This window comes from Seriola dumerili, unplaced genomic scaffold (genome assembly GCF_002260705.1).
Source record: "Seriola dumerili isolate Sdu_G_001 unplaced genomic scaffold, Sdu_1.0 BDQW01000105.1, whole genome shotgun sequence".
Classification (NCBI taxonomy): domain Eukaryota; kingdom Metazoa; phylum Chordata; class Actinopteri; order Carangiformes; family Carangidae; genus Seriola; species Seriola dumerili.
In genome coordinates this window covers 2,516,128-2,527,785 of record NW_019174360.1, presented here as the reverse complement: position 1 = coordinate 2,527,785, position 11,658 = coordinate 2,516,128, and the positions used below count along the sequence as shown (strand labels likewise).

At 39.7% G+C, this 11,658-nt stretch overlaps 1 protein-coding gene across 1 annotated transcript; it reads right to left on the bottom strand.

The window, feature by feature from the left end:
* Positions 1-803: 803 nt before the first annotated feature.
* Positions 804-10,540, bottom strand: ndfip2 (Nedd4 family interacting protein 2). Its single transcript, XM_022746478.1, has 8 exons — positions 10,286-10,540; positions 6,360-6,588; positions 5,948-6,078; positions 5,349-5,436; positions 5,027-5,151; positions 4,036-4,102; positions 3,831-3,937; positions 804-3,747 (listed from the first exon to the last, which is right to left on the bottom strand). Exons 1-7 carry the CDS (start codon positions 10,310-10,312, stop codon positions 3,834-3,836), a joined length of 771 nt encoding a protein of 256 aa, XP_022602199.1. The 5' UTR covers positions 10,313-10,540; the 3' UTR covers positions 804-3,747; positions 3,831-3,833.
* Between the last annotated feature and the right edge of the window lie 1,118 nt (positions 10,541-11,658).

The window sequence follows — 11,658 nt, the reverse complement described above, 5'->3', positions numbered from 1 at the left end:
CTCCATCTAGTGGATCCAATGGATACAAACTGTCTTCTGATGATATATGAGAATTAAAATAAGTTAATAGTTCTCCCCTGAGATACAGAACAAAAACAATGTCAGAGAATATGTTTATGGTCATTATCTTAGTGTAGGATGAACTCCCTGACCAATCAGTCTGCTGCTTGGTTGCATGACATTTCCTCACCATCCTGATGGAAACATGCAGCATTACTGCTACATCAAGTTCATCACTTCATCTGCACGACTTTCCCTGTCGGTGAACTTCTTTGTTGCCCAGAGAAGCACAAGTCTAGTACCGCACGGGCTTAGCTGGATATTCAGGACATTTCTCTCTTCGAGTAGTTATTATATCTTCAGGTCATTTCCTCTTTATTGAACTGAGACGTGAAGGCCGGGGGTGGGGGGGGGGGGGGGGGGGGGGGGTGGGGGGGGGGGGGGGGGGGGGGGGATGGTAATACAACAGAGAATGGCAAGTGAAGCTGGTTGAAGGGCAGTTTCACAGTGATGGGAGGGAAAAGCCTGATGATTGACTGGATGACTACTACATCTTAATAAGGAATAAATATGGACTTTGGATGATGCAGAATAATCAGTTTTGGATCATGATTGCTTTAAAAAGGACAAACCACCTAATTGTTTTTATTTTGTAGTGCCATTTTGATAATCCTAGTTTCTTCGATAATATATTTCCCTAATTCACAGTATTGAATGTGTGCAAATGATAGCAATCTGTATAATTTCAAACACTGACATAATTGAGGTTTAAAGTGCAGTAAAAACACAACCCAACATAAAACTTAACTGGCAGGCTTTTGAACTTTATTGGCATTTTGGCAAGACAACGTCTGTCAATTAAATTCCAGTTACAATTTACAATAAATGCATAACAACTGTTACATGGATTATTTTTGGCCAAAAAGAATTGCCTGGCTGCCGTCTCTCTTTTTTTTTTCTTCAATTATTTACAAAGAAATGTATTTGCAGTAGATTAATCCTAATAGTAACCCACTCGTCCGGGTGGATAAATCATGCAGCAGAGCTTGAATTCATTGAAAGATCTTGATATTGCTGAAAGAGGCTTTAGTGGGATATGACCAGAGTCTCAAAAAAGAAAAAGAAAAAAAAGTTTGGCAATACTCAAGCTGTCACAGTTTAGGCTAAAAGCGATGAAACAAGACACACAATAACAATATTATCATTTTTGAAAAAATAAAAAGTGCAAAAGGCAAATAATCCATTTGGGATGATTAGGAATTCCAGTTGAAAAACTTGGATGGCTAATATAACTTTTTTTTTTTCTTTTTCTACCCCCGCATCAAGTTAAGCAGATTCATAAATCATACTGTACAGAAGTTCTTCAAAGTGCAAATATTATGAATTGGCATAAGCTGGTATATACATTTCATTTTCTGGATGGCAAAAATAATCACAAAGCAAGGTTCTTTTTCTTTGTCCAGTCAGGCTCCATTTTCATGACGTACACTACCCGTGCTCCGTGCACGCTGGACATCATCCCCTGACTTTATCGCTGTTACACACACACACACACAGTCACAGAAATGGCAACACCTGCTTTGATATTGTTCTCAGTTCATCACATAATAAAAAGTTTGTTTTGTCCACACAGAAGCCGCCTTCTCATTAGGAGCTATCTTACATCACCAAAAGCTTCTCACTCCGTGAAAAGAAAAAGGAAGAAAATTCAAATCTAACCTTATCATAAACGCCAAAATCCCAGAGAGATCCATGTGCTGGTTTTCTCTAAATCATGCAACACATGCAGAACCAGTCATGTTATTAATTGGTTTTATTGCACTGCATTTCCTCTGATTTACTAGTAATTAAAATCATTTTGTTGGCGAGTGTGCACAGTACACACTTAACTTAACTTCAGTCAGCACCTCAGCTTTACCTAAAAATAACAACCACTTCACTCTGGACCAAACCTGACGTCCTCATTAGATCTCTGATGACTAAACTATTCAACTACATCTATTCCATTATCACAGGACTTTACATCCACATGTATATTATTGTAGGCCATTACAAAGAACTAAATTGCATAAGACTCTTTTACTCTAGAGAGTTTTTACTCAAGCCTGGCACGTTAACAGTTACTGCACTGTGCTGGATGTAAAATGCTTATTCCACTTCCACAGCAGTGAAGCAGGAGGTGCATACGAGGCCGTCCTCCTGCCTTTGGGCCACTTTCCACAGATCCGACCGGAGCAGCCTGTGTGGCCTAAAAACACTGATTTATCCAAGGAGCTTTCACTGATTAGCTGTGGCCCTCGGTGCCTTACAGATTCTGTTTTGCCAGACGTATTTGGCAATCGGTGTGGAGAAGAAAAGAGATTGGTTGCGGTGAAGGAGTTTTTTAGCCGATGCTGTAAAATACGGTCAAGAACAGATGATTGAGGTTTGGTTTCAGTCAAGCAGGCATTTTGGGAGCATTCCTTTCATTTTTCTTTGATTCAAACAGAGAGAATGCCAACCAGTGCAGAGGTAAATGTAGCCCTCCTCTACAAATGTCATGACGGAAAAAATATTTCTACTGCATAGGTCAGGTCAGCGTGACAGTTGTCATTAGAAGACCTGGAAATCTCTTTGTGCACATTCCACATTAGGTTTACAGTCTTTTTTTTTTCAATTTACTTTCTTTGACTGACAAACTTGCTTCTTCAGACAAAGCTTCTGGGTTTTTTTATTTCAAACTTTTGCTTAAAGGCTCAGAGATTATGTTGTAAAATTTCCTGTTTCCTGTTTCAGTAGGTTCATCCAAAGTCCAAAGGTCAGAGCTTATTTCAACTGATTGTTTATCTGAAGAAATTGGAGATTATGAAACAAATTCTAATCTGTTTTCTGCCCTGTTATATTTTCAGCCACTTCTCATCACAGTAAGACAGAAAGTTACTTTTGGCTTCTGCTTATTCATTTCATTTAATAGGCCGTAATAATGCTACATCACAGTTAAAGTAAGACTTCTTCGAGACACCCTGAAATTAAAAAATGTGGAATGGTAAAACCAGTACTTAAAACTGCTGCAGATGTGCTGTAATGTGCAGAAGTCTTTTACTGCAGTAGGTGAATTCCTTACTTGATCTCAGTCGCAAAATTCGGAGACAAACGAAGCAAAGTTGGAGGGAAAATCTGAATATCAAAGTCTCAGAATAGGTTTACACCTCCTACACTTTTTCTGTTTTGAAATTGCAAATGTCACTTTATAGACACAGTTATACGCTGGTAACACGGCTGTCACTGCGTTTACACAGAGAAAGCAATGTCGTCAAATGAGCTGACTTAACAAATGTTGCAACTACCAAGATTATGTGAACACATTTCCAACATTTAAGACATTTATTCATTGTGCTTTCATTCAGTGTTAGTTTAAAATCCGATTTCTTCTTCTGTCTTTATACCAGGTGTCGGCTGAGGTCATGTTTGTCAACCGCACTGCTGCTCTTAAGAGACATGACACACGCGTTGGCTCGGCGTCATCGAGCTTTGAATCAAAGGAAAATGAAAATCAAAGATGGGGGGTTTTTTTCTCCTCGGTTCAGAAGTAGCGACTTCAGAGTGAGCTTTGTTATGCTTTTAATGAGACTGGTAACACTTTCTCCCTACTTTCTTTCCTTCATTCCTTCCCCGCCTCCTCTCTTCACTGCAAGGCTCCTCAGTCAGGTCATTCGAGGGGGAGGGAGGGAACTTCACATTGAAAAGGAATGGCGATGGTGTGGAGACCTGTGGGAAATGAAATCTCATCATTAGGGCTGCAGTGTAGTGATTTTTTCTCTTTCAGGTTTTCTGAGCAGATCTTACTCTACCTTTTAGTAGAGGAAGAAGAGGCGTGTTCTATGAGAGGTGGCCATGTTCTCTGACATGTTGCGGACTTTTAGATAGTTAACGAAACCTCTGAAGAAGAGCAGGAGACCTGTGGAGGGAGGATAACTCTTTAATCACCTCACAGCAGAAACTTCTACCTTTTTCCACTTCGGAAAAACATTCTGTATAATTTAACAAGAAACTCACCAAGCAGCAGGAAGATCCACCAGAGCCAGTACTGACCATTGAAGTAGCCAGTGAAGTAGTCAGAGAACTGCAAACAGAAAAAGACATTTGTCTCTTTAAGCATTTTTACTTACAATTAAATCTACTCAGGGTTTTATGACCATTATTATCCGTTTGTGGAAAAAGACTCTTTAAAGATACACAACACTTCTCCTGAGATATAACAGCCACCAGACATTTTCATCCTTAAAGCTCTTTTCTTGTATAAAGTGAAACATGAAATACCTCCGTTAAAGTGGAACGTAAATCCCACATTTGTGTAGCTTGTCAGTCACACACTCAGACGCAGTTAACATCTTCCAGACTGTGTTTTTGTCTCTCAGAGTTTCTCAGTATGACATCTGTGACATTGGTCATTCTTGGCTGTTCGATAACTCCACTGGAGCATAACATGTTACATGAGCAGGCATGGGTTACTTACATCATAGACAGTTGTGTAACTTGTGGTCTCTTTGCCACTGCATTTGGACTTTATGATAATTCTGCTCTTTCAACTTGCTGCTTATTGTCAGCTAACCTGGATGTTAGAGCTCCACTCTGCAGAATGATCCATGTGTTTTGGCACGAGGAGGCTGTTGAACTGATGTTTCTCGATGCTCACCTTAATTCTCAGTTAAATATGTGGATGGACGAACTGATTTTGCAACATCAAAAGAGAATGGACTGTTCTCATTTTAGCTGGTGACCTGCTGTGTGGAGTATTTAAACTTTTGAATCATAGATTAGGGATTTTTTCAGCGAGGCAGAAGATGTGAGAAGCATTTTTGACAAGGTTACTGAACTTTTTTGTGAAAAGAAAAAAGATTATTTTTATATGGTTTAACACATGTCAGGAGGGAGGTCTAGTCTTTGACAATAACTTTTTCAAAGGTTATCTCCAGAATAAAACTTTAATAAGTGATACCCAGCTGCTGGTGAAAATTCAGCGCAGCACAAATATAAAAATACAAACCCTGACGATGAGAATCCACTTGATGAGGGACAGGCCAAAGCCACAGATGGCTCCGTAGCGTCCTGCGATGGTGTTGGTCAAACAGAAGGACAAACAGAACCCGATCCAGTTGAACAGGAAGGCCACTAGAGGGACAAACATTAAGACATCTGGTCATTTTTCTTTATAATAATAACACAAAATATGAGAAAATATGATACATTCAGGAAACACTTATTTAGTTGTTTAAGTATAATAGGATTCAAGAGTGTGTGATGCGCTTGGTAAAAACAAACACTGTTTTGACAGATGCATCAAAAATGTTGACATGAGACAGACTTACTGAAAAAGGCCAGCATGAAGATCCCATCGTTTCCAACTCGCAGCTGATCGGCGTCACTGAAATCATCTCTGGGGGGGAATTCATCATCCTAACAGACACACACACACACACACACAAACAAACAAACAACCCCCAACAGATAAACATATGAGACTGGTTTAAAGCAAACATGCCATGACACAAAGTCAACAGATGAGTTGCAAAACATGTTTGACCTGAGAGCCGTGTCATTCATGGGCCTTCTCCCTTGGCATTTTAATAAATGCTCAGTCTGTTCTGGAAGTGACTCATGGCGTACAATAGTGGATGTCAAGGAACTCAAACTTCATAAAGCTGGTCAACAATTATATATAGCTTAATACATCTGAGACGTTTGGTACAGAAGTTCAAAATCTGCCTTTAGCAAATTTATACAGTCAGACTGCGAGATAAAAAAAAATATATGACACATGAGAACAAAAAAAGATTTGCTTTGTTCTTACGTGTCAAATATTTCATGAGGGTGGGGCAGTTCTGCACGTTAACCATTATCTGTGCGGCATGCATTGAGGTGAACTCTATCTGTATAGAGTATAGTGTATAAGAGTGTAATTCCTCACCCGTGGCATCACCTCCACAGCGGAGGCAGCCATGGCGGCTGCTTTGGCCTTCTCTGCTTCGTCATATGTGGGCAGTGACGTGGCGACGCTGTAGGGTGGGGGCACTGGGAAGTCACCTTGGAAACTAGTTTCTGTAGGAGGGACGGAGAGGGAAGAAGGCGCATTTACAAAAAGGAAAGAAATGGAACCGCATTCTGTATTTAGCTAAGTAGCTGCCAGTAATGTGGTAATGCTGTCATGGAAATCAGCAGTGACTCATGAGTAAAGTCAGTCCAATAATTGCCACAAAATTGCAGAGATGTAATCCTGTTGCTGCTGTAGGAAGCATGCAGCCACACTTTGGAGAAATGAAGTTGCAGCTAAGAGAATGTACATTTAAGGCTGAAATCTTTTTTTTTTTTTTTAAACACACCGGGTGCAGCTGCAGTTGCCCCAAGGTCAATGGATGCGTATGGAGGTGGAGGGGCCTCTGCTTCTCCCTGAGACCTCGATCCCGATGCTTCCCCTGCTGATGAGGCACAGGCCGAGGTGGCCTGGGCCTGGCTGTGGTCCTGGCTGGACGTGCTGGCCTGAGCCGCTGCAGAGGTGCACGGCTGCTGCTCACTGGTGGAGGCTTCTGAAGAGTCATCCTCATTGTGCAACTGTTGGGGGAATCAGCACAAGCGGGTCAGCTGATTAGCCAGCCAAAAAAAGTGTGGCTGCTCGAGGGGATGCTCTCACTGTTCCACATTTCTAAAACTGGCACCAATCATGTACTTTCTTCTACGCAGAGAAGTATGACTGTGAAAACTGCACTTTTTGTGAGCTCACACATCAGATTGTGTAACAATAGTTGTGACTTGACTAAAATAACAACCAGAGAGTAAAAGAGGAAAGCAGCAGTCATAAACTCAGTTGTCATTAGCTGCAATTTTGGGGATTTTGGTGACAAATTTTGTGGTTGAACATCACAAATGTTTGCTTTCAGCAGCAGCAACATCAGTTAGGAAACACAATATTTGCACAGGAACAAGTTTCAGTGACCTACAGTGTGTTGTTGGTTACATCTTATAGGCTCATATACAATACATGGTGATTTTTTCCCCCAGTATTTTACATATTGTCTACATCATAGACTTTACATGAAGGTCAATTTTCCATAAAAGTTTATTTCACTAACAGTTGCAGTCTTGTTGTTGTCTTCGTTTGCTTTTAGAGAGAGATTTATTTTGTGTCAAGTTTTGTTTTTGGTTTTTAAACATCACTGTCATTCCCATCATCCTTTGCAACTGACAGTAGTTTCTGGAGTTTTGTATTCTGTTCAGCAGCGCACAAAAATGCTACATTGTGTTGAGGAAATGTTATGACATCAATCAGCCAGGTATCATAAACCATCATCAGTAATAAATCAAATTAATAAAAGGTCTATTCATTAATGTTTAATTTAGTTACACACTCGCAGATTCTCATGAAATCAAATCCAGTCTTTGATGCTTTCAGCATTGTTCTGCAATCAGCGTAGGTGCAGTCAGTAATTACCATCTTGTAGAGTAGTTTTTACCGGCAGTGGTGGGGTCAGCCATTCCAGATTGCCAGCATAACCATGAGGGAGGGAGGGATGCATGTATGTCATCCAGTGCACTTTTATCTAATTGATAACAGCCTGACTGTTTACTCTTCATCCGCCTACAGTCATGTCGGACCTGTATTAAGACACAATCCAACATTTCCTACTGCTGCTGCTTCACATTATAAGCTTTCAGCTAGCAAAACACTAAGTGGCTCTTTTGTTGCGAGGCAGTCATAAGATTACAACTTTAACTGCTAAGATAAAGCATGTGCTGGAATAAAATTACTGGTGGTGCTGCTGGGTAAGAGCAGTACCATATGCCCTCAACAGAATGTTTGACACTGTATGAACAGAGGTGGCAAACTACACTGGTATGCCAACAGAGGAAGGTCTCTGGAAAAGCGATACACATGTAATCAGTTAATGAGAGTCCCCTCTACGGCCGAGGGAGTTCTTTACAGGATCAAGTACATTCATTTTTGCCAGACGAAAGGTCCAAACCCCTTCTGAAATTACAGAGGGGTGAGGGGAACATGATGGTTACAGAACGGCTGACGGGAAATCCGGGTGGGCAAAGTTAGGGAGTGATCCTGTCTCACCTCCTCTGTGACTTCTATCAATGTGTCCTTGAGAAAGTTAACTTGAACCAAAACAGATCCACAACAATTTGTTGTGCAATCCTTGTCCTTGATAAAAATTGGACTTTTTTTTTATTTAAACATCACATTGTTGTTTTAGGATTTATTCACTGGTACAAAACCCAGCTTTAACAGATAACAAACACAGACTAATCAATCATGCATACTGCTTCTGATAAAAACAAATGATTCACCAAAGCTTTCTTTAAACAATGTGGATAAGCGAGTTAAACTTGTTCTTTGCCGTGAGACAAATTTCTGAACAACACAACTCAAAGAAATGAGCGGCTGATAGTTTGTGTTGATATGCCAAACATCATAACTCTTCTGCTTTTAAAATTTTTGTCCAATAGCTTCATTAAGTTTGCAGTTTGCAAGATAAGGACAGGAAATGTTGATGTGGTGGTACCTAAATGCTGAGGGCAATTTTAGTTTTGGTTTTAAACTTCCTTTGGTTTTGGCTACAAGTAGGTTGAAACCTATATTTTTCATGGTATTTCTGAGTTCTAATCATCAGTATCATAATTATGTGTTTAAAAGGGAAATTTGTCAACATTTTCCATGAAGTAATGGCAATTTTCTTGCAGTGGTATTACACCACTACAAACAGGGAAAACACCATCTGACTAATAACAGAAGAGCTCAATTAACTAGTGGACATTTTTTAAAGACACAGTCAAAATTACAAGGAAACTTGTTCATCACCACGCAGATAAACTTCTGGAAAAATCTTGGGAATTCAAACCACCCTGTAAACCTCCACCAGCGCAGGGTCGGTGTACAAGGCAGGGAGTGAATGAGTGCCTGACGACTGGCTCAGAATCAAGGACAAAGCATAACGCACCCCCGCGCACAGGGGATTACATAAGATCTTAACAACATAGCCCAAAGCCTCCTTGTGTGTCCAAATATACCCGAAACTCATGCAGGCCGGCTCAGAGCAGCAGTGCCCCATACTTGAAGAAATCTGAGTATTATTTAAAAAAGAAAACAATAGATCGAGGGTAAAATGTGTGGGTGTAATGAGATGAAGATGGGGCTGTCTGCACAACACAACATCTGTTAACTTTTATCAGTTTGGCCCGAAGGTGTTGAACTGTACAGAGTTATTGCGTATTACTTCTTACAGAAAACTTTATTATTGTTGAAATGTCTGCTTTGTTCAAGGTTGAACAGTTAGAACACAACACTGATTTTCTTTGGCTCGTTCTGAACCCTGTGGGATTAACACTCACATACCCAGAACCACAGGCATCCAAGCACAAAGCGGACTTTATCCCAAAGTGGTCATAAATGTCTCCAATATTTCTCAGCTGCTATTGTTATTATACATGTGTGGTAATATGTAAAAGAAATAGTCTCCACATGTTTAGGCCAGTTAACACAAGTATTTACCATTTTATGAGGTAGACACTTTTTTCGTTTCAGCTAGGACTGGGAACACAAATTGTACTGCCATTAAATTTTGTGCCAGGAAATAAAGTAAGCGGTACTATGGAAAAGTTAGCTATTAAGTTATTAATTACCAAGTTATTAGTGGCAGTCCCTTCACATTACTCTTACAGGCTCTTTGGACTTGAGAACTTAAACGAGGAGTCTGCTAATCTTGAAAATGATAAAAAAAAATTTAACTAAGTGACTGAAGAATGTCCTATAAAGCCATATTAGACATTAGCCAGCTAATAGATTCCCCTGCTAACACTAACTTACAGCTTAGCTTGTTAACTTGTGTTAGCCGTGTGTCAGTCCCCGTGTAATTTAACACAGGCTTTGTAATTACCACGTAAATAAACCTTAGAGAGGGTTTATAAGTGTGTTATACAGTTTATTCGGGTGTTAACTTTCAAGGGCCTACGTGACTGATCTGAGCTAACGCTAGCCTAGCCAATGCGGAAGTGTCTGATGGAAGGCTAAGTGTCAAAACAAAACAATTTGTGGAAAAACACATGTCGAAAATATAACAGAGGTAAAGTATCAGAGGTCAGTTAACCGGTATTGGTTTCGAGTCTGCGTAATACAACTTCTTTTAATAGTTTTTTTTTCTTTTTTCTTTTTTTTTTTGGAAAGCCTTAATTTAAGCAAGGCCTTGTTTCCTGTGTCAGGCAGGCCGAGCTATCAAACGGTGTTTTGATCCCCTCTGTCCACACTCACCACTTGGTATCGGCTTGCTGGGTCCATCCCGACGAGATTCAGCTGGCGAGGAAGCCAGCCGAGAAAACCAGAGGAAAATCTGACTTGTGTTTACCCCCGAATTTTGTGTTACGGGCAGGAGATACTTCCCCCAAACAACGCTGAATATCAGGATGCAAGTCGATGAAAGCAATGGCTGCAATCCACAGTGCAACTGCTTAGAAAAATACCGTTGTTGGTGAAACGTTGATCAACAGAGTCAAGTTGCAATGGAAATGTACAACTTCCGGTCAAATATTTCAAAATAAAATTTTGTAAACGTAATGCGTCTCATAACATTGGGCGAGCATGTTTCCGATACAATGGTGTAATACATGATTTGGATGTGTTCCTTTTGGTGAATGTATTTGATGTATAATTTGTTTGGACATCCAATCTGTGTGAAAATGATTGACTAATAACTGCCACATATATATATATTTTTTTTTTTTTTTTTTTTGGCTCTTGGTTTAGGTTTATTTTGAAGGCAGATTCCCTTTATTTCCGATTTTAGCCCGACTCTGGCTAACTTGATGGCGGGGGCATGGATTTCCACAGATAGAGGAAGTGTGATGACGCAAATTCACACGAAGTGGTAAATACCTGAAACCAGTAGGTGGAGCCAAAGCCAACTTTTTCTCGGTAAACCACCACCCGCAGCTTTTTAATGACGTTTGAGATCATGAAAAGATTGTTACATGGTGTACTCAGGTGTATGTACTTTGAATATGTAATGTAATTAATAATATTTATATTATATTATATTATATTTATAACAACATTCAACACAAATTTGACACAACAATCCCAAATCAAGGCCAATTTACTAGCTTTTCCAGAGCTTTCAACAGTATCACAAAGTCTTTATCAGGTTTTACTTGGTCTTAATTTATTAGCCAACAATAAAGAAATGTCAACTGAGTGACAACTGAGCAAACTCCAGATGCTGATGAAGACTGTGTGATTCAGTTGAAAGCCTTACAAAAAGCTTGTAAGAGGACCTTGAAATATGTTTTTGTTTTTTTGTTTTTATTAGTCAAGCCATTACTTCTACTAATATTCATGAAGTTAAAGTTCTGCAAAACACCTTTTCCTTGTTTTATCAACTCTTTTTGCAACATGGATTCATTTTTATGCAACAGCTTTTGGAAATCATAGTTTGTAGGTTTCTCTTGAAAACTTTGTGAACTTTAGCATTGCAGATGTAGAGGTAGTGTATCTCTTTTTTTTTTATACCTTTGACACGTTAGCTCCTCTTACCAGAAACAGTACAGTAAAGCCCCTCGGTGATCCCACCTTCAGCTACAAAGAGATCTGTCCTTTTGCATGTATAACACCTATAGAAACAAGCAGGT